Source organism: Chelonoidis abingdonii, chromosome 1, assembly GCF_003597395.2.
Source record: "Chelonoidis abingdonii isolate Lonesome George chromosome 1, CheloAbing_2.0, whole genome shotgun sequence".
Classification (NCBI taxonomy): Eukaryota; Metazoa; Chordata; order Testudines; family Testudinidae; genus Chelonoidis; species Chelonoidis abingdonii.
Window position 1 is genome coordinate 332,809,790 of NC_133769.1, and position 23,442 is coordinate 332,833,231.

The window sequence follows — 23,442 nt, forward strand, 5'->3', positions numbered from 1 at the left end:
GTAGTGTACAAATACTAGTTGTCATTGATTGATAATAGTCATTCTTATAAGTTCCACGTTTGAGTAGTGATGAGTTTGTTCCTGTTCGGTCAAACTCGTATCAGCCAATGCACATCAATCTGAAAAAAAATGAGGGCTTTTCTACGCAGTGCAGCAAAGCATGATTTGTAAAGCACGCTAACAAGCTGCACTCTAATTGCCCTGTGTAGACCTTGTAGGCACACTCTAAAAGATACCTAGTTTGCATTCTGTTTCAAGGGCTATGTTAACACAAACTAGGTACCTTTTAGCGCACACCAGCAGGATCTACATGAGGCAGTTAGAGCATAACATGATCCAGTACTTTCCAAATCACCCCCCTCCAGTGCTCTTTGCTGGCGCTTTGTAGACAAGCCCTGAGAAATTTTGCCTTCCACTGCCACAGTTGCTCTCCCTACATTCCAGAATAATTTAAATAGTACATTTAAATAGTATGTTTTGTCCCAAAGAATTAGAAGGAGCTTTATAAACTTTACATATACAGGAATCATGTCACCAATTGAAATGTTCTTGCAGCTGCCTAACAGTGATTCAGCACAGTATACAATTTTAGGACAGGAAGTGAAGAACAACATATCCATTTGAAACTGCAGTGGAATATAGTGAAACATTACTCTCTGAAATGTGTGGCTTCAGATCTTTCCATGTGCAAAATATTTTATTCTCATATGTCACAAAGAATCTCTTCACCATTCTTATACTGAAAGCCAGAAATTAATGAAAAAAGCTGTAAGAATAATGTAGGTCAATCATTCTGTTTATAAAGCACTAGCACAAAATAAGGATTGTAATTATTTAACTAGAGATGCCATTACTTATTGCTATGATGTGCCATTGTTATTAATTGTGTATGTATGTATGTGTATGCACCCCCTAATCCGTGATGACTGACATACTGGTCATAGCAAGTGTTACAAAGCCAAAACAGTCGTTTCTTTGTATGGGGAATGGGGAGACTCCTCACCTGGGCTGTCAAGTGAAGAGCCTCCATAATTTGATCTGCTAATGCCAACAAAATGTAATGGACTCACCTCTCAGTTTTGTAACTTCACCTGTGGCCACTACAGATACCCAATATGGGCTGAAACATCATAGGCTTGGTCTATATTACGCGTTTAAACCGAATTTAGCAGCGCTAAACCGATTTAACCCTGCACCCATCCACACAATGAAGCCCTTTATATCGATATAAAGGGCTCTTTAAACCGATTTCTGTACTCCTCCCCAACGAGGGGAGTAGCACTGAAATCGGTGTGGCATGTGGATGAGAGTTTAGTGTGGCACAAATCAACAGTATTGGCGTCCAGGCCGTATCCACAGTGCACTCTGTGACCGCTTTGGAAAGCGATCTGAACCTCCGGATGTACTGGCCAGGTAGACAGGAAAAGCCCCGCGAACTTTTGAATTTCATTTCCTGTTTGCCAGCATGGAGCTTCTGATCAGCACGGGTGGCGATGCAGTCCAAATCCAAAAAGAGTCAGCATGGACCGTACAGGAGATACCCTCCGGATCTGCATCGCTGTATGGGCGAGACAATCTGTTCTAGAGCACACCGTTAAGAAGATTGAATACCAAAGCATTGAAAAATCTCCAGGCATGATACAGAGTCCACAGCACAATGCTGTGTGACAAGCGTACGGATAAGCCAAGAATCAAATGGACTCTCAGGGAGGGAGGGAAGGGTATGAGGACTCGCAGCTATCCCACAGTCCCCACGTTCTGAATATTTGCCATTCTGGCTGAGCCTCCCAATGCTGAAGGTCACAAACACTTGTTTTTCCCGGGTGTTTCAAGGTGTATGTTGTAATTTACACCCTTCCCCGCCCCGAAAGAAATAGGAAAAAACGTTCTTGCCTTTTTTCAATTGTCACCCTATGTCTGACTGCATGCTGTGGAGACGGGGTGCTGCAGTGCTGACACCAGAATCCCCTTCCCGTGGCAGATGGTACGAATATGACCAGCTATCATTGTTATTATCAGCCCGTTGAGTGGCCTTCCTGGGGGCTGGCCCCGGTAAAAATTGGAAATGGACTCCCCGGCACTTCCGGCAGATTGGTACAGCAACGGTGGGTAACGTCCCCATCATAGCAACTGGAGCTGAGCTCCATGAAGCCCCCCCCCCCCCCCTTTCATGTCTAAAGAAAGGATTCTTGTACTGCCCTGGACCTATCATAAGCAGCGGTGAGGCTGGGCTACTCTCCCCCCGCCCCACCTTTAATGTCCTGCCTGGGACATCATAGCAGCTGGAGGCTTCTTCCCTCATTTTACTCACTAAAAAGTCGTGTTTCTTATTCCTGCAATTCTTTTTACCTTCTACACATGGGCGGGACGCTGCCACGGTAGCAGGAGGGTATGAGAGGGGGAAAGCAACGGCTGCGGTTGTTGCAAGGTCACCCCTAGAATGGTATGCAGCTTCATCATTTCTGCGGGATCTCGGGCCTCTGACCACGGAGCGGATGTGCTCTCTGGTTCTCTAGTACGCTTGCCCATATTCTAGCAGGACTGACTCTATTTTTAGACAAAATAAAGAAGGGAATGACCCAGGGGAGTCATTCCCATTTTTGTCCACGTGCCTCGGCGACCTCAGTGAGGCCAGCCAGGAGCACCCATGACAGCAGCAGACGGTACAGAATGACTGATAACCGTCCTTCATCGCCTATTTACAGTGGCATGGCAGATGGTGCAGTACGGATGGTAACCGTTTTTGCTACTGTGGGGCAAATGCTGTGTGCTGTGTAGCGCTGCAGTACCATGTCTGTCATCAGCATCCAGTACACATACGTGACAGTGACAAAGCAAAATGGGCCCATGGTTGCCATCCTATGGCGTCTGCCAGGGCAATCCAGGGAAAAAGGGCACGAAATGATTGTCTGCCGTTGCTTTCATGGAGGAAGGATTGAGTGACGACATTATCCAGAATACCCACGACATCTTGTTTTTGCATTGGGATCTCAGCCCAGAATTCCAATGGGCGGAGGAGACTGCGGGAACTATGGGATAGCTGCAGGATAGCTACTCACACGCAACGCTCCGGAAATCCACGCTAGCCTCGGTACATGGATGCACACCGCCGAATTAATGTGCTTAGTGTGGCCACATGCACTCAACTTTATACAATCTGTTTTACAAAACCAGTTTATGTAAAATCGGAATAATCCCGTAGTGTAGACATACCCATAGTCATGTTGTGATGTCAGAAAGATGCCCACGTAAATCTTAATGCAGAATCTCTTGCCTTGTCCCCTCTCAACTTGACAGCCCAGCAGCATATGTGACTGGAAGAAATAATCTGAGCTTAAAACATCAACATAGCTTCTTGTGTGTAACAGCAGTCCCTAGCGCGTCTGCGTTTTAAAGAAATAACCAGTTAAAACCCTCTATTACTGTGGAATATAAATGTCCTGGTTTGATACTAATTGCTGAACCCACATTTGCATGTATACTGTTGAGCACCAAGTTTTTATGTCACAACAACTTAGGTGCTTTCACAGCTAAAAGGGGACAAGATTATTTTCACTAATGTTCCATTTTCTTCAAAGGTAATAAGTAGTTCATAATCTGCTAAAAAAGTAGCAGCATAAAATGGATAGTCTGATTTATGTCCAGCTGCAACAGAGTCAGTCAGCCCTGAACTTAGTAAAAGATATTGCAATCAGTTGAGGTTTAGGAAAAGCCAGAACAAAAAAGGGGAGAGTGGCATTTCTCCTAACACTATAAAGTGTTTCTACTCCACTGACTGAGACACATACCAGTCTTCAAATAAATAAACAAACTTCTCTCTTTTGAAGCTCTTAACTCAATAGAACGCTAAATGAGTAAAATAAGTTTAGCATGTCTGCAGCTTCCTTCTTTATAAATACAGTAGGCTCTTTTAATGAAACAAAGGACAGAGACCACCAGTAAAAGGTTGTGTTTGCATATATAGTGTAAACTGGAATGCCTCATGTTTTAGATAAAATCCTGCATTGACCCAATGAGGAATGACATTGATAAAACTATGTACCTAGTACATTCAGAAAATGTAGGTTAAAGACCTTTGCCTACCACACAAATAGAGACCTGTAATCAAAATCAAACTCCCACATCTTGCTCTTAAGCTTTGTGGGATAAGTGTAAGGTTTAATGCAGGTAATTTTTCAACAGTGGCAGTTATTTTTCATAGAGGTGGAATGTGCCTCTTTATCACTGCATATACACTCCATTTAAGTTGCCACATGACAGTGAAGTTTGTTTAACACACAGAAAGGTGAATAAAAGGATCAGTGTCTTTTTAACCTGTGTGGAGATATCACTTTTCACATGATTTTATTTGTTAGTAAATCAAGCACATCATTTCTGGGTTCCTATTGTTCAAGGAAAATGTGATTTCTATCTGATGGCCTCTCACAACATTTTACCTCACACGGGAAGCTATTGTTAGCTGTTTGATCAAAGTGCCATGCTGTTTTTACAAGACATGACTGATGAGCTATACAGACATAGATCATTGTCAAAAGGAAAAAATAATGATGGTAAATGCTTTTATGATTTTCCAAGTTGTTGCTAGAAAGTCTTTTCACTGATCAGTGCAGCACCTAGAAAAAGTAGGAATGATTAGATTTGATTAAGACACATTAAAACCTGTCACACCAGTTATATATAAAATAATCCATGTACTTTAGATTTCTCAAAAATAAAAGGGAATATGGTGGAATCCTGTTTATCTGATTTAATTGGGACCATGGCCAGATTGGATAATCAAAAAATAAGCTAATCCGGAGAATGGGTGGGGCTTGGACTGTCCACCCTGGGAGTGGCAGGGCTCAGGCTGTTAGCCCGAGCCCTGCTGTCCAGTTCGAGTGTACAGAGAGCTGGATAATGGAAGCTCAATAAACAGGTTTCTATTGTACTTTCTTCATGAAATTTCGCCCTGTTTACAGGCAGGGTCCTCAATCCTGTACCATTCAGTATTTTCATTAAAAGACTTGGATAAAGGAGTGGAGGGCATGCTTATAAAATGTGTGGATTACATCAATCTGGGAGGGGTTGTAGCACTTTGGAGGCCAGGATTAGAATTCAAAATAACCTTGACAAATTGGAGAATTGGTCTGAAATCAACAAGATGAAATTCAATAAAGATAAGTGTAAAGTACTACTCATAGAAAAGAAAAATCAGTTGAACAACTACAAAATGTCTGGGTAATACCGGCTGTACTGCAGAAAAGGATCTGAGTGTTACAGTAGATCACAAACTGAATATGAGTCTACAGTGTGATGCAGTTGCAAAAAAGGCTAATCATAGTACTTATATCATGAGGGTAGTTTACACTTGTTCAGAATTTTCCTCTGAGGATTTCAAAGTGATTTTTGTAGGCAGAGGTATTATCATTCTTTTACAAGTAAGGAAACCAAAACATGGAAAGGCTACATAATAATTGTCCAGAGTGTGAAAGTGAGTTAGTGACAGAAATGGGAATAGAACTCAGGTCTGACCCTGTCTATCTAGGTACTTATATGGCCTCCTCATGGTAGAACCAGAGCACCTCCGAAGCATTTAATAATAGAGAAAACTATAACAATGTATCTCTTTTCCTTCCTTCTCAACCAGTAGGAGGAATGGCTTGATTTGTTTCTAGGGAGTTGTTTGTAAGTGTGAGTGAGTGGCTGTGGTTGTACTGAGAACTTGTTGAGGAAAAGCTAAATCAAAGAAGTGAGTTTTACATTTAGCTCTGAAACTGGTGAGCTCCATGATCATTCTTACCTGCAGTAGGAGTGAGTTCAATAGTGTAGGTCCAGCTCCTGTGAAAATTCTGTGTCTAGCCATCGTGAGACTCCCTTTACTCATTGATAGTTTCATGATTCTGGTAGAACTCAGCTGTTGTGGATGGTCAAGGTTGCGAAGAGAGAGGTGATCTTACTGGTACCTCAGGACAGTCCCATAAAGCAGAGAGGTATTTGAATGTTAGCAATTCCTAAACTGGACTCAGTGTTCTATGGGGAGTCAGTGCAGAGTGGAACACCAAGGTGATGTGTCCATGGCAACCTTTGTTGCTAGGTTAAGCAGGCAGCAGCCTTTGTATCAGTTGGTCCTTTTTCAGGAGATGAGACTTCATTCCTAAATAGGAGTCTTGTAACTGCTAGACAGTGCTGCCTTAGAATGTCGGTGTTGTACAAACATTCTGAAGTACAGAAACAAAATTATAGGAAGGAAAACTTACCCTAATTTTTCCTTTGTGTTTCTTTTTGCTACTTTGTTTACCATAAGGAAAGTACTAAGCTAGTATTGTATTTCAAAATCCCAGGTTGGTGGGTGAATCTGTAAAGCCTTGAGGCTTCACTTTACTTTCACTTCCATTTAAAAGTGAGTTACCAAGGATTTTTAGGCACTGCATCTTTCTATGTGGGCGACAAGTACCTTGCAAAATGAGTCCCAATCCTCACTGGGGATTCTGGATGCTACCATATCTCAAATAATTAGTAACAAATTTGGCTGTTGGTCTTAAACATGTACATTTTGAAGAATATGGATAACAGGCTAGATGAAGTAAAGTACTGTCTTCTCCCTGCCTCCTTCCCTCTTGTAAATTATTGATTTCTCTTATACATTTTTTAAACTCTGCCCTTGATTCTGATTACTTTTACACCACTGTAACAGAAATTTACTTGACTGCAGTGGATTAATCTGGATTTACACTGACTATCTGAGGTAAGAATCCTGCCCTCTGTTCCTATGGTGAAATCCTAGCCCTACTGAAGTCAATGGCAAAGCTCCCATTGATTTCAGTGGAGCTAGGATTTTACCCCTAAATTTTATTTTGTCCCTTCCTGATGTTTTCTTAAAACTAAGCACTGTTTAGGGGATCTTAACTCTCTTTAGCTGTGAATCATTATTTTGAACAAATGCAACCAGAGACCTAGGAGGTACATAGAAAAACACCCACAATCAAGTGTCTTAGTCATATAAATGTGATCAAGCTACCAAGATTTCCTTTCTAGCTAGATACTTTTCAAAAAGTGTTACTAAGAAATTAAAAAAAAAAACCCGATGTGATGAGTCATGCACTGGTAACTCAAAATATGGGGAAATATCATATTTGAATTTTAAATTGTATTGTTCAGCTGCTGCTTTGCAAAATATTTGGTACTGCATGAAATCTTCCCACTGCAGCACACCAAGAGTAAACCTACTCGCTTGAAATGCAATAGTTACTGAATTCCTTACATCTAAACAGATAATCCACCCCATTTCAGCAGGGGGGATGGTTGGCCCCGCTGCAGGAAGAATGCTCTGTCCCCAAAGGGAGGTGGAGGGGAGAGAGCCCATTCCTGAGAAATTGTTTTATATAACAAATTATTGTAACAATTCATAGACCTTTACTCTCTTTTTACCAATTCAGCTTGCAATTAAAGTAAATTTGTACACCCAAGTATCACAACCACATCTCCAGCTCCGTGGGTCAGGAGGGATGCTGCCACTGCGAGAGGGAGGGGAGCACATTCCCTGAAAACACCAGACTTCCCCTTCTGCTCAGATTCACTGCGTCCTGTTGGCTGGCTGAGGGTAGAGTGGGAGCTGATTGGCGCCTGTGCTTCCCCCAATAATTTAAACTTTTCTCTGGGCTGCAGGAGCCCCTTGCCTCTTTGCCTACCCTGCCCTCCCTCTCTTTAGTTGTAGATAGCAAGCTGTATTTCCAGGACACTGTGGACCTGACTGGTTGCCTGTGTTTTGGGATAAGAAAAGAATTTTTTCCTGTTGGGCAAAATTGATGGAGGTCTGGTGGATTTTTGCCCTCCTCACAGCAAATTGTAGAAGCACAGCTGAGGTAAAGAAGAATAGGATTTGGAGGTTTAATATTAAAAGCTATTATAGGAATGTGTAGTTTGTCACAACTTGGAGCCCGTGTCAGTTGTAGATAAGAGCTAAAAGGGTCAGCTCCCAGAGATAAATGAGACCCAGGATTTTTGCTGGTGAATCTTGTGCCTCTAGGGAGAAGGGAGACCTGAAGTCTTCACAGACTGAGGTCCCCACTTGGATACTCTATTCCCCTTCAAACGTGGGAGAGCTAGAGGACTCAGAACGAGCTGAATCCTGGGGTCTACCCCAGGTTATTGCTTATATGATGGGAGACCTCTAACTCCACACTGGATCCAGTTAAATGATATGTGAGATGGGGTGAGTATATACCACCCCTACACAGTGTTGAGTTAACGAAGTTGTAGCCTACTGCTTAAAATCCATTCCAGTGTCTGTCTTTCTTTCACCTGCATGTCCGGAGCAATGAAGCATTATTCATGCACCCTCTTGCTTATGCAGCACTAATTATGTGGAGGAAAATACAAGAGAGAGCTTATGTTGCAAAAGCAATCTTGACATATCCCCCTACAGACAACACAGAGCTCCAAGCTGCTAATTGTCCAAGTGATCTCATTAGAGAACTAAAGATAGCTCTACTGACTAAAATGCCTTAGATTCAAGAAAGAATTCAAATACCATGAGGCCATGCAAACACTGATAAGCAAAGGAGCCTCTACCAGTATTTGCTGCACAGTCACTTTCCTTGCTACTCTATTCTCCAAGTAATTACTTTGTTCTAGTATAAATGTACTTTATTTCAGCCTCTCTGTAGTTATTGCAACTCAATAAAACCAAGTTCTTGTTAGAACCTGTGGACATTGAGAAGAAAGCACAGGGAGAGACAAATTGTTGGGAACAAGTGCCCTTTTATCTTATATTTCCAACAAAAATGTAACTACTTAGGGATGTGGTCAACAGAAATAATATGAAAATGAACAAAATAGGAAAGAAAATATATTTGGACATTCTGTTAAGTGTGTGACAGCTCCCCAGATTCCTAGATTTTAAGGCCAGAAATGAACCCTCCCCCGCCCTATGAGTATCTCGTCCAAAATAAGTAAACTCAAAGCCACGCTTATATCTACATTTGTAGTTTCTATTGCTGCCAATTATAGCCTGTTTCATGGATCTTTTGGGGGGAAATAATCTCCTAAATCCCTTAATTTTCATGCCTTCCTACATCAGATTGTGCTCTTGTTTGTTGTCTTGTCACCTTCCCAAATAGCTGACATCATATTTTCTGTAACTTTCAGCACTGTTTTCATGCCAATCATATTCCCTCTTAATCCATTTTCTAATGAATATTTACCTGATTTACCAAGCCTCTCATAACCTCTGAGGCCTTTAATTACCTGTGCTGCCCTGTATTGATGGTTTAAAGTTTCTTTCTTCTATCACCTTTTCATGATCAGGAATCTTGTGGCTTGAATGTTTGGTATAATATCTTTAGCCATTGTCCAATTCTCTCATTCCTCAATTTTTAACATTAAATTGCATAAACCACATTTTAGTCCATAACCTATATTTACCAGGTCAGTCCTTTTGCATTAAATTATCTTGTTACTGGCTGGCCATCTAAGGTTCACATAATCTTTATATATGCATATACACTTTGCTGCATATTCTCTTCTCCGGTTAATTGTTGTTCACTAATGTAATACTGACTGCAACATCCATGAATGTACATAGACTTAGAGAGCACCCTAGTGGTATAATTACTGAAACCCAGCATTGAAACATTTACATGCACAGGTAGAACTGTATCTTTGATATATTAAACAGTTAACATGATTGTAATATTTGTCGGTGGATAGTTATAGATTTTAAAATGTTACTATTTCTTCTACTGAGTTGAGTATCTAGTTTAGTACTAACTTGTGGTTATTTTATGTATTTCACCGTATTTCTTTACATTTAGATTTATGGAAAATTTACAAACAGAGGTGCAAGAAATGGAATTCATACAGTTTTCAAAGGGTCTGAACTTTATGAGAAAAGAGGACTTTGCAGAATGGTTATTGTATTTCACTGATGAGGAAAACAATGAAATTTACTGGCAAAATGTGAAAGAGAGAATCCAAGCAGGAGAGGTTGGTACATAGAATATATTATTTTTGTTTTGCTTTCTTATTTTAAGTTCAAGTGAAAGTTTCTAATTAGATAAGTATATACTAAAAATGTGGTTATTTTCAAATAGAGGAGTTCTTGCAATCTTTCAGATTTAATTTTGCTATCTGTAAACATGATGATTGTTTGATAACTAGAAAATAGAAATATAAAAGGTGATAACCATAGTAATATCTAAATACTAGAACTCTAAGGAAATAGACCTACTTGTTTCTGGATTTATTATCTAACAAACCTAATTTGAATTATTTGTACTCTAGAATATCAGCTTGGATGAATTCAAGACATTTTGCCAGTTTACAAATCACTTAGAAGACTTTTCTATTGCCATGCAAATGTTTACTGTAGCTAATCGTCCTGTTAAATTGGGTAAGTAGTAGAAAGTATACTGCATAGAGATTGTGTGAATAAGTTATCTCAAACATTAGCATTGTTGACTCCAAAAACTATAGTATTAAAATTTTATTAAAAATTAATTTAACTTGCACAAAGAATAGTAGCATTTATAACCACAAGTTATTAGGATTTCTAAATTCTGATGTGTGCGGTAATATAGTATTCATAGAATCACCCACAAGAGTTTGAACTTATTTAGTGACACCTAAGAGTATCTGTGACCAGGGTTGTGGGGCGGGGAGGCACACTGGGGTTACTCAATTAGGGCAAAGTGCAAAGAATGGGGCAGATAATCCCCAAAGCTGGTGGATATTCCAATACTTAGATTTGCCAAGATAGCACAAAACAGCTTCTGTATCTTATTGGTTACCCAGAAGCCAAAACAAAGTTCCCTTAAAAGTAATTCAGCCTTCGAGTTTCCTCCCAGACAGCCAAGTTAAATATGAAAGTTCTACCAATCCCAGAGGATTGGACACATTACCTCCCAAGTTAATGAATATTCCAGATCTTTCCCAAATACATGCTACAGCCAATTCTTATTAATTAAATTGAAATTTATTAAAAAGATAAGAGTGAGTAGTGGTTAAAAGATCAGTATACGTACAGACATGAGTACAGTTCTGAGATCAGTTTCACAGCAGAAATGGTGAGCTTTGGAATTACAAGCCTTCTTAGAATTAGTCCGTAGATTCAGTCCAGTGTTCATATCCACAGTGATCCAAGTGGGACAGGAGATCTCAGTCTTAGGACTTAAGCTTCCCGTGCATAAAGCATCAAGCAGATCTGAGATAAAAAGGATCAGGACCCAAGGTTTTTATTAATACAGTTCCAGGCCTTCTCTTGACAGTTTGTAGTCCTTAGGTGAACAATAGGCAATCATCCAGACTCTGAAGTAGATCTATTTCCTAAGCATCATCTGATTAACATAAGGCAGTTGCCTGTTTTCCACCATTTGCAGGTGATTTGCTATATACTTCAAAGAGGAAGTCAATACAGTGATATCACTAAATTTACAGTTTATTTAAATGGTAAGATCTCCTTTTGATCTCTGAATTAAGAGAATACAGCATAGACACGAACTATTCAATTACACTGTTAACCTCTGACAATATATATGTAACCCAGAGCCGAATTAACTCTCCTATGGGCCTGGGTCTATTAGATTTTGTGGGCCCCTGTATACAAGTCTTCTTCCTGGGCTGGGGCTGGGGCTGGGGCAGGGTATTGAGATGCAAGGGGTTGGGGAGGTCTGGAAGGGAGTTTGAGTGCAGGAGAGGGATTCTGATCTGGGGCAGAGGGTTGGGGTGGAGGAGAGGGTGCGAGGTGCAAGCTCCAGCCAGGCAGTGTGGGGCCACAGCATGCAGGCAGCCTGTCTGACCACCCCGCTGCACTGTGGGACTTTTAGCGGCCCAGAGTTGGGGAGATTTGCCTGTGATTTATTTTTGTGGGCCCCCGCCTTGAGCCGGGGCCCTGGGTTGCAGCCCTTAAAGCCCCTGCCTTAATCCCGCCCTGATGTAAACACACAAAAACACAAACATTATCTACTAGTATGTCCCTAAAGGTTGAATTTGGGTCATTTATCCTGCAGGATATTTAACCCTTTCTGGCCATGCGTCACAGTATCAAATTTACTTAGTGATATCTAAATACATTTAATTGAAAGGTTTTAATGAAGGAATGCATGTTTTGTAGTAGGTTCATGTTAACAAAGGCTATAAAGGAACAGTAATGGTTTGTTCTTTTAGCAAGATGCTATAATCCATCTGTGTTCATCTTTTTTCCCCCATTCATGGTCTCCATTTTTTCCCAATGTCTGCCTAGCATTATGCATCCACTGCTGTAAGTAACAGCAAATTCTTCTTCAATTGGTTGTTTATGTCCCTTCAAAGTAGGTGTGCGCGTGCCGCGTGCACACCAGCTGGAAGATTTTCCCCTAGCAGTGTCCATAGGGTCAGCTCAGGCGCCCCTAGGAGTGGCGCCACCATGGCGCCCTATAAAGGGGCCCGCCGACCCTCCACCCCCTCAGTTTCTTCTTACCGCCAGTGAGGCTAGCTGGAACTTCTCTTGCATAGCAATCTGGCAGTGTCCTATCCGTACCATTTAGTCTGTGTATTCAGTTATATTATAGTTAGTTAGATAGTTCTTTGTATGTAGTTTTCGTAGTTGGGGGGTTCCACCCCCCAACAGTCTTCGTTGCCCGCTGGGGCATGCCCAGGTCCCCCGGGTTCAAACTCTGAGAGGACTGTGGGAAATTCATGCCCAAGAGTGACCCGCACTCTGCGTGCTTGAGGTGCCTCGGAGAGAGCCACCAAAATGACCAGTGCTCTATCTGTAGAGGCTTCCGCCCGCGAACTCTCAAGGACAAGGCTCAAAGACTTAGAGTCCTCCTGATGGAGGCGGCCCTGCAACCACCCTTGGACCCAGAACCGGCCAAGGCGGGCCCCAGCACGTCGTCCTCAGTGCGGAGTGCCCTGGCACCAGAATCAGGACTTAAGCTCAGCCCAGGTTGTCCAAGACCCGGCACCGGGCAGAGTCGGGTCATAGGAAGTCGGCCTCGGTGCGGCACCACTCACCTTCACCAGTGCCCACCAAGAAAAAGAAGCTGGTGAGAGATTGGTCTCCCCACCAGGACCCGAGGCCAATCCCGCCCCCAGGGCTAAGCGGACAGGCTGCGTTACAGCCCCCAGCGATTCCGTCGACTCCCGCACCACAGAGAGGGCGGTTGAGTCCAGACCAGCCTAATTCTCTGGGCCTCAGTGGAGACATATGCCCCCCATCGACGCTGGAGGCGTTCGAGGCAGCCTCAGACTTGATGGGTCTCCCGGCACCGGCCTCCCCACATTGTGGGGAGTTGCCTACTGTGGTCCAGCCACCAGTAAAATCTAGAGGCAAGCTGGCCATGCTATCGCCTCCCTCCCCGCACCGAGCTGTGAAGGTGGCACCGGACCAGAGGAGAGGCTCCCTGTCGCCTCGGCACCGGGCACCGCTCCCCCCAGGTCCTCATACTCAGAGACCTCAGACTCAGAGGCGGACTTTTATCTCTCCAGCAGGTCTCGGATCAGGAGATATGTGTCGGGGGCGAGCCACCAATGTTACCCGCAGTGGCAGCAACAGTGGCAGCCGCCCTCGCAGTGGCCATTATGGACTCCCTGGGCCTACCATCAGTCGGTAGGTCAGACGTTTCCCCCTCGGTCATGGTCGGCTTCGGTGTCCTCAAAGTTGGTGGCCCCGGCGCAGCTGCCTCCCCCACCAGCACCGTCGCCGGGCAGGGGTGTGCCATCGTCAAGTTCAGCACCCCCTAACCAGGCAGTGGCACCGGCAGCGGCTTTAGTTCAGGCTACGCCGGCACCGCATGATACGCCAAGTCGCTCACTAGCGACCCCGGTACCGGCCGCGGTGCCGCATTTGGACTTGGAACCGGCACCGCAACCTCAATACCGTGTGCCGCAGGGACCCGGAGGGGCCGCATGCACCGAACGAAGGGCCGCTCCATGTAATCTCTTTGTCGTCCTCCCTGGACGAGGCGGTCTCGGGCACAGCTGTGGCTCCGGCCCTAGAGGACACTCGAATTCTCCAACAATTGCTTCGGTGAGCAGCTCAAAGCCTCGCAATCCAAGTGGAGGAAATCGAGGTGGACGCGGACCCTGTAGTGGACAGCCTGGCCCCCTCAGGGCCATCCAGGGTGGCCCTCCCGCTGATAAAGACGATAGCGGATACGTCCCACACCCGATGGCAAACACCAACTTCATTGGCCCCTACTGCTAAGAGGACGGAGCGGCGCTACTTTGTCCCCTCTAAAGGGCACGACCACCTGTACACACCCTCCCCCCCCGACTCCTTGGTAGTAGATGCGGCTAACCAGCGGGAGCATCAAGCGTTTCAAGGGTCAACACCAAAGAGCAGGGACGCAAAAAGACTTGAGCTCTTTGGCAGGAAGGTGTACTCCACGGGGGGACTCCAACTCTGCATTGCCAATCAACAGGCAATAGTAAGCCGATATGGCCACAACACGTGTTCAGCCATGTCAAAGTTTGTGGAGCTCCTTCCCCAGGACTCGAGATCAGAGTTTTTGGCCCTAGCGGAGGAGGGCAAACTGATCTCTCAAGCCTCCCTCCAGGCCGCCTTAGATGCGGCAGACTCAGCCTCGCGCACCCTGGCCACGGACCTCGTCATGCCACGGGGCGCCTGGCTCCAGGTCTCGGGCCTGCCCTATGAGGTCCAGCAGACAATTCAAGACCTGCCCTTCGAAGGGCAGATGCTGTTTTCAGAGAAAACGGGCAAACATCTCTCTGTTAGCAGCGAACAGGGGCTGCTAACGGAGTTTCGCAAGGGAGTTCTCCAGGTGAAGGAGGAGCAAATACAGCATCTGTGGGGTAAGTAACTGTCTGCAGTGTATGTGTGTTTGTGTTTGGGGGTTACTTGCTGTGTGCTGAGCTTGTGTTTGTCAGTCTGTTTGTTTGTTTTGGTTGTTTGAAGGACCGTGTGCTGTAGCTGGCAGTTGGAGGCTGACCTACTTGAATATCTCCAGAGATGGAGATTCCACAACCTCCTAGGCAATTTATTCCAGTGTCCAACCACCCTGACAGTTAGGAACTTTTTCCTAATGTCCAACCTAAATCTCCCTTGCTGCAGTTTAAGCCCATTGCTTCTTGTTCTATCATTAGAGGCTAAGGTGAAAAGTTTTCTCCCTCCTCCTCATGACACCCTTTAGATGTCTGAAACTGCTATCATGTCCTCTCTCAGTCTTCTCTTTTCAAACTAAAGAAACCCAATTCTTTCAGCCTTCCTTCATAGGTCATGTTCTCAAGACTTTAATCATTCTTGTTGCTCTTCTCTGGACCCTCTCCAATTTCTCCACATCTTTCTTGAATGCGGTGCCAGAACTGGACACATACTCCAGTTGAGCCTAAACAGTGCAGAGTAGAGCGAAGAATGACTTCTCGTGTCTTGTTTACAACACACCTGTTAATGCATCCAGAATCACGTTTGCTTTTTTTGCAACAGTATCACCACTCTTGATCTTCTTCTCTGTGGAACCTCAGGTTCGTCCGTGGTTAGATAAATGTCTATCAGGGATGGTCTAGACAGTATTTGGTCCTGCCATGAGGGCAGGGGACTGGACTCGATGACCTCTCGAGGTCCCTTCGAGTCCTAGAGTCTATGAATCTATGAATAGTTTAAAGGACTGGAGGGCCACGCTTCGCTCGCTGGGCTTGCATACCCCTGTGACTCAGTGCAGACTAGGCCACAGGCGACCCCTCGCCCATACCAGCCACAAGCCCGCCAGGAGCTGGGGCGCAGGTGGGGTGGAAATGGCAGGAGGCGTCACCAGCGTCACCCCTCCGGCCAGGCGTCTGGCCAGTCGAGACCACCATCTGGGCCTAGACCCCCTATTTGATGGTACGGTCGAGGGCGACCTTCCAGTCGAGACTCTGGATCATCCCACCCCTACCTTTGGGTCACGTCTCTCCCACTTCTGCCGTGCCTGGTCCCAAATTATGTTGGACAAATGGGTGCTCCTCGCGGTAGAGAGGGGATATTTTATCCAGTTTTCTTCCCTCCCACCCCACCAACCCCCTTCCCTGTCCCTCTTCAGGGACCCTTCTCACAAGCAACTTCTGGTTCAAGAAGTGAAGTCCCTCACGGAGGCAGGGGCGGTGGAGGAAGTCCCGCAGGAGCACAGGGGCAAAGGCTTCTACTCCTGGTACTTCCTCGTACCGAAGGCAAAAGGGGGCCTGAGACCCATCCTAGACTTGCGGCAGCTGAACAAGTTTGTGAGGAAACTCAAGTTCCGCATGGTCTCCCTGTCCTCGATCATTCCCTCCCTGGATCCAGGAGATTGGTATGCCACCCTCAACTTAAAGGACACCTATTTCCACATCACCATAATTCCACGGCACCGCTGGTACCTCAGGTTCATCGTGACCGGTGCCCATCTGCAGTTCATGGTGCTCCTGTTTGGCCTGTCAGCTGCTCCCAGGGTCTTCACGAAGTGCATGGCGGTTGTGGCGGCCTTCCTGCGCAGGCAAGGCATCCAGGTATTCTCCTACCTGGACGACTGGCTCATAAAGGGCCACTCCAAGGAGCAGGTAGAGACCCAGGTGCTGTTCATCAGGTGGACCTTTCTTGATCTGGGCCTCCTCTTGAACGATGCCAAATCCACCCTGTCTCCAACGCAACGCACAGAGTTTGTAGGAGTGGCTCTGGACTCCACACATGCCAAAGCATATCTGCCGGAGTCCAGGTTCCGTGCAATTTCCAAGCTCATCCTCGGACTGCACCGTGCCCCAGTTACCATGGTGCGAGTTTGCCTCCGGCTGTTGGGCCACATGGCGGCATGCACCTATGTGGTGGTCCACGCCAGACTCTGGCTTCGCCTGCTGCAGTCCTGGTTGGCGACAGTCTATCGCCCGGTCAGGGATCCCCTGAACTCTGTGGTGTCCTTTCCCTGCTTGGTGCTACGCTCACTTCAGTGGTGGCTCAACCCGCAGGAGATCTGCATGGGTGTTCCCTTTACTGCCCCGCAGCCCTCCCTCTCCCTGGTGACAGATGCCTCAGATCGAGGTTGGGGAGCGCACCTGGGACGCCTCAGGATGCAGGACTTGTGGTCACCGGAGGACCTCGAGTTGCATATCAGTGTCAGGGAGCTGAGAGCGGTCCGCTTGGCGTGTTTGACCTTCCGGTCTCACCTGGTCGGCAGGTGTGTTTCAGTCCTTTCGGACAACACAGCGGCAGTCTTTTATATCAACAAACAAGGGAGTGCACGCTCCTCTCCCCTCTGCAGGGAAGCCCTCGCGCTGTGGGATTTCTGCATCCACAATGCCACTCATCTGACAGAGTTCTATCTTCTGGGGGAGCAGAACGGCTTGGCAGACACCTTCAGCCGTTCCGGGGTCGTGAGTGGTCCCTCCGATGGGACGTGGTGCGCTCAATTTTCCAGCTCTGGGGCTTTCCCCGGTTAGACCTGTTTGTCTCAAGGGAAAACAGGAAGTGCCGACGGTTTTGCTCCTTCTGGGCCGCAGTCAGGGGTCTCTGTCGGATGCTTTCCTTCAGCCATGGGAAGACGGCCTGCTCTTTGCCTTCCCCCCAATTCCCCTGATACACAGGGTGCTTTTAAAGATTCGCAGGGATCATGCCAGGGTAATCCTGATAGCTCTGGCGTGGCTGCGCCAGCATTGGTACACGTCACTCCTGCACAAGTCCGTTCAGGCGCCCTTGACGCTGCCCCTACTCCCAGACCTGATCATACAGGACCGGGGCTCCTTCCGCCATCCGAACCTCGAGTCCCTTCACCTTACAGCCTGGATGTTCCATGGCTGAACCCGGTGGAGTTGCAATGTTCCCAGCAGGTCAAGCAGGTGCTGCTGGGTAGCAGGAAACTGTCAACTAGGGCCACCCACCTGGCTAAATGGAAGCGCTTCTCCATCTGGTCGGGTCAGCAGGGTCACGACCCGCTGGGGGTTCCAATTCCCATTGTCCTTGACTATTTGCTTCACCTAAGACAACTGAGCCTCTCCCTTTCCTCCATTCGCGTACATTTGGCGGCCATATCCGCCTTTCATCCGGGAGAAGGGGGTACCTCAGTGTTTGAGAACCCACTGGTTGGGCACTTCCTCAAGGGTATGGACAGGCTCTTGCCGCATGTGCGTCAGCTGACCCCTTCTTGGGACCTGAGCCTGGTCCTCTCCGTCCTCTCAGGGCCTCCCTTTGAGCCTTTGGCCTCGTGCTCCCTGCTGTACCTGTCATACAAGACTGCCTTCCTGGGGCCATCACTCGGCCCGACGGGTGTCAGAGCTTCAAGCGTTAACATCTGAGCCCATACACAGTCTTCTACAAGGAAAAGGTCCAACTTAGACCTCAGCCGGCTTTCTACCCAAGGTCGTTTCACAGTTCCAGTGGGCCAAGATATCTTTCTCCTGGTATTCTACCCGAAACCACATGCCTCCAGCTAAGAGCGGAGGCTACGCTCCGGATGTCCGCAGGGCTTGGCTTTTTACATAGAGCGTACAAGCCATTCAGACGCTTGACCCAGCTCTTCGTCGCAGTGGCAGAGAGGATGAAGGGGCTCCCAGTCTCCACGCAGCGAATTCTTTGTGGATCATGACCTGCATCCAGGAATGCTACCATATAGCAAAGACCCTCTCCCCCAGTCACTGCCCACTCCACTAGGGCACAGGGCTCCTCTGCAGCATTCCTGGATCAGGTTCCGACTCAGGAGATTGTAGAGCAGCCACGTGGTCCTCCATCACACGTTCTCGTCTCACTATGCCATCACGCACCAGGCTAGGGATGATGCAGCCGTCAGTCACGCAGTACTCCAGTCAGCAGTGGTCTCCGACCCCACCTCCTAAGGTTAGGCTTGTGAGTCACCTACTTTGAATGGACATGCAACAACCACGTCGAAGAAGAAGAAACGGTTACCCACCTTTTAGTAACTGTTGTTCTTCGAGATGTGTTGTTCATGTCCATTCTGACACCCACCCTCCTGCCCCTGTGTCGGAGTGCCGGCAAGAAGGAATTGACGGGGTGGAGGGTCAGTGGGCCCCTTTATAGAGCACCATGGCGGCGCCACTCCGGGAGGCACCTGAGCCAACCCTACGGACGCTGCTAGGGGAAAATCTTCCAGCTGGCGTGCATGCGGCCCGCACACACCTACTTTGAATGGACATGAACAGCACATCTCGAATAACAAGTTACTAAAAGGTGGGTAACTGTTCGTTTTCTCACAATCAAATATCTAGATTTTTGAGGAAGGGAGATACTGTTGTAATCATTACAAAGAATGACAAACATCTCTTTATTGCAACTTAGGGCTTTTCTACACTTACAGAGCGTAATGAATACACTCTTTTAGTTTTTGGCACAGTCCTTTGTGCATGGAGGTTAATCTGACTTTCTGTTCTGTATTTATACTACATCTAACCCAATGCAGTCCTGGTTCACAACTGGGGCTCCTATGTGCTACCGTAATACAAATAATAAATAATAATATTGCTAAGGGCTTATCTATAATAAAATGAAGTCCACAGCAAGCTGGGATGTGAATCTGGCCTGTGCTAGCCTGCCATGGACTGACTGTGTGGACTCTGCTTATGTGCATTAGCAGTTTAAGGTGCTTTGATTCAGTCCTCTTTGAAATAGGAGTAATCAAAGTGCATTAATGAACTATTAATGCACTTCAGCAGGGTGCACACGGACAGTTACTCAGCAGCATGCCAGTACAGGGTAGATTAACACCCCAACTTGACATAAACTAACTGTTTGTGTTGACAAACCCTTAGTGGCGGAACTTAAATTACTGCTTAAACCAACTTGTTTGTGTCACTGAGAACTAAGTCATGAGTAGCCCTTCCTCTAATGTGCTTTAGAACTAGCTGGGTTTATCTCAGGGTTACCAACAGCATTAATTTGTGAAGATGGGACTCAATTTTAGTATGTGGCCCTCCTAGTAGGAGCAGTGTGCTATAAATGGAAGGAGTTTCCCATAAAAATACATAAAACTACTATTTCGTCATTATTCTTCTCCAGATCCCGCCTTAAAACGCATCTTGTCCATTATGCCTATAAAACGTTTGACCTAAGCTAGGCAGTTTGTGTGCTGTGATTGCTGCTTATTGTATTAAGCATAATCATTTCTGTGTTTATCCTGTCTTCCACATTCCTCCTCACCTCCTTCCCCACCCCCCAGATATTTTTTGTAGCTGCATGTTGTTTCTTATGTGCTAAGACTATAAGTTCTTTGGGGCAGAATCTGCTTTTTTTATTACATGTATACAGCCTGAAGCACTTAGGACCCTGGGCCCTGGCTCGGATCTGTAGGCAGTACCACAATACACATAAAATAACAATAAAAATGTGAAAAGAGGATGGTAAAAGATAGAGGGGGAAATGGAGGCCCAGAATGGTATAGTGGCTGCTTCTTCCATGAATTCTATTAAAACTTCCTCTCTTCCACTCATTTAAGAAAGGGCAGACCAGTTCCTAAAGCCTCCTTCAAAAAGCATATAAACTTGTGTGCTGTAAACGCACTTTTTAGTGCCTGATAGTTACTGGCTGTTAAAAAAAAACAACAACAAAATAGCTGAGGGGGTTGTCAATTGAAGTGAAGTGTCTTTGAAAAAAATATCTTATAGACAAAGATTTTAATATGGAATTATTTAGCATTAGACTGATTCCAAATAAAATGTTAGTATTTTTATAAGACCTTTGTGGGTTAAGTCCTTGCAATCTACATATACGGGTGTAAACCAAAAGTAGTTAATTCTTTTAATGTGCAGCTATTTTCAGCAAATATTAATGATTACCATTTGTTCTTGTTGCTTCAGAAGAAATCATTTATTTTAAAAACTCTTAATACAAGCTGCAAAGATTGCACTGAAATACAAAGCAAACTCAAGAGCATATGGATTGAGGTCTTCTATTATAAGTTACGAGTTCACACATCCCAAATACCATAGGTTAGGATACCCAGAAGACAACATAAATTGGTACAGAATCCCACTATTTACATGTGTTTAGTTTTTCTTCATGTCTCTGTAATGTGTTATTACACATTGTGTAATTAACATTAACATTATGTTTTTACTAGCTGAGTTCAAGAGAGCTGTGAAAGTGGCAACGGGACAGGAGCTCTCAGACAACGTTTTGGACACAGTCTTCAAGATCTTTGATTTAGATGGAGATAATTGCCTCAGCCACGGAGAGTTTCTGGGAGTATTACAGAACAGGATGCATCGAGGCTTAAGGGTAACAAAACTAGAGTTGTCTAAAATCTGCAATGAAAGTATTTAACTGCCTTTAAATTACACAAAAAATATTAGCAAAGAGTCCTGTGGCACCTTAAAGACTAACAGATGTATTGGAGCATAACCTTTCGTGGGTGAATACCCACTTCATCAGACGCATGTGTGTAGCATTGGGAATTTTTAATTCTACTGTGTTAACATTTGTAGAAGTGAAGGCAAAACTAGTTGATAGGGAAAAAACATTAAAAACTGATCATTCCTACTACTAATAATTACTGAAGAAAAACTAGCCTATTACCTTGCATGCACATTGCTCCTAAACATTCAGATGCTTCTGAAGGATCTGGAATTCAGTGTCTGAGAATGTCTTTCTGACATGAACTGAGGAACTCTTTGAAGCAGGCATCTCAGAGAAGAAACTCCCACTGAGTTTGTAATAAGTGTACCTGCATACCAGTCTTGCTGAGTATGCTTCCTCTTTCATATCATTCCCCCCAGGTTAACATCCTGGGATACATCGGCATTTTATGCAGCAAATTGATTTCTCTTATTAGGGTCTATAATCTGAATTTATCATTCTAACTGGAGTATCTCTTATAGGATAAGTATTAGCTCATTGGTGGTATATAAGAGAACATCCATAATGAGAGGAAGAGCAGATATTTGTTAAACTGGCCTCTCGATGGTATTTTTGTTTTATTTGGGGAATGTAAACTTGTTCAGCATTTATTTTAATTCTTTCTATATATATATTTATAGTTTATATAACTGTTATAGTTAAAGCTAAACATGAACCAGTATGCCAGATCTGAACTCCCTGATCAATGGAAAAGTTTGAATCCAGACTGGAACTGCAGTTTGGGCCTAATACTAATTATAATGAAATTTTCCACCGAGAGAGAAAAGACCTTCACCAGCCAATCAAGATTAGCTGTCCACCTGTCTGAGAAACATAGGCTGTACAGCAAAATAAGAGGATTTCAGCATATTGAGGAATCCTGAATGCAGATTGGCTGGTGTGGATGCAATGTTGTGCTAATTCTGATACGCAGTATTATCCATACGAACTGTGGAAGAGTAGCACTATGATACTGCTATGCTTTTGTGTGTTGAACAACCATAATATAGGGAAGGTATTTTATATGTAAAGATGGAACAAAACTATGTAACTTTGTTGTTATTGTTGATAACAGGTACCACAACAGCAAGGGGTACAAGGATACTGGAAATGTGTGAAAAGAGAAAGCATTAAAGGAGCAAAAGAAGTCTGGAAGCAAACTGGGAAAAGCCCTTTCTAAATAAGTTACTTGTTCTTTTATTACTATAAATATCAGAGGTTGGGGTTTTCATGTATTTTTGTTTGTATGCTGGCTAAATCATGTGTAAATTTTTATGCAACTTAAATATTTAATGAATCCAATTTCTGATACAATAATTTTACAATATTTATCAGTGTAATCAGGTTTGCCTGTGGAACTGTTATGACATCTAATTTCCATAGAAAAGTATACTTATTCCAGGAAATGCTAAAGTTTACAAAAAGGGACATCAGCAGATTTCTTGTGTGGGGACTGGCCCTGCTCTCTAGCATGTGGGATACCTGAATTTTAGTACTGGTCACTTGCTGAGTGTGCTGCAGAAATAGCATTTACAACCTGAGAATGGAAGGTCAGTAATACAGCAATATAGTCCAACCCAAAATGTACCTACCACGTTTCCTTTATAGGAATTAGAGGTTACGAAGGCACAGACTACCTGCACAATCCCTAGGAGATGCAAGATTTTGGTATCAAAAAGGAAAGCTTGACTGTATTGTTTTGTGTGTCATCACTATTATGAACTGCCCGTAATCCATATGAATGTATTTTTGTTTGCTGTCTTGGTAATAGAATTAACATATCTCAATCAAAACTGAAAATTTAAGACTGTTTACAGAGGCTTTGAAAATTGTAAACTCTTTGTGAAAGTTAGTAGGCTCAAGACCTCCTCAACAAACAGAATAAATTAGAAGATTGAAGTAAAGACCTTTGTCATTTTTTAAGATTGTGCTCAATATTGCTTGCAGTCGTCTTAATCATCTCACTTTAGTCATAACTTGGTGGTTCAGTGTTTAACAAACTGAACACTACTTTTGTCCATCTGTGTCCTACAATTATTTCTAACTGGTTTTTTAATCTTAACGAAGGTGTCATAGTGAGCCTACATTATCTCAGGAGCCCAAGGTTACCAAGGCAGCGTAATGTAAGTACAGAGATAAATAAAAATTGAAGTATTCGTTACCCCAGAATACAAACAGCATAT

At 44.6% G+C, this 23,442-nt stretch overlaps 1 protein-coding gene and 1 long non-coding RNA gene across 4 annotated transcripts in view; one reads left to right on the forward strand and one right to left on the reverse strand.

The window, feature by feature from the left end:
• Positions 1–23,163, forward strand: part of MICU2 (mitochondrial calcium uptake 2) — a 270,378-nt gene extending 247,215 nt beyond the window's left edge. For all 3 annotated transcript variants that reach the window (XM_075061669.1, XM_075061670.1, XM_075061671.1), the window contains 4 exons: positions 9,792–9,963; positions 10,261–10,369; positions 20,985–21,142; positions 22,335–23,163. In XM_075061669.1, coding sequence (XP_074917770.1) covers positions 9,792–9,963; positions 10,261–10,369; positions 20,985–21,142; positions 22,335–22,439 — 544 coding nt within the window. In that variant the 3' untranslated portion in view covers positions 22,440–23,163. The remainder of the gene's footprint in view (positions 1–9,791; positions 9,964–10,260; positions 10,370–20,984; positions 21,143–22,334) is intronic.
• On the reverse strand, positions 12–6,175 carry LOC116835413 (uncharacterized). Its single transcript, XR_004376180.2, has 3 exons — positions 5,780–6,175; positions 3,214–3,314; positions 12–119 (listed from the first exon to the last, which is right to left on the reverse strand). It is a non-coding gene; the product is annotated as an uncharacterized LOC116835413 (long non-coding RNA).
• Positions 23,164–23,442: the final 279 nt, after the last annotated feature.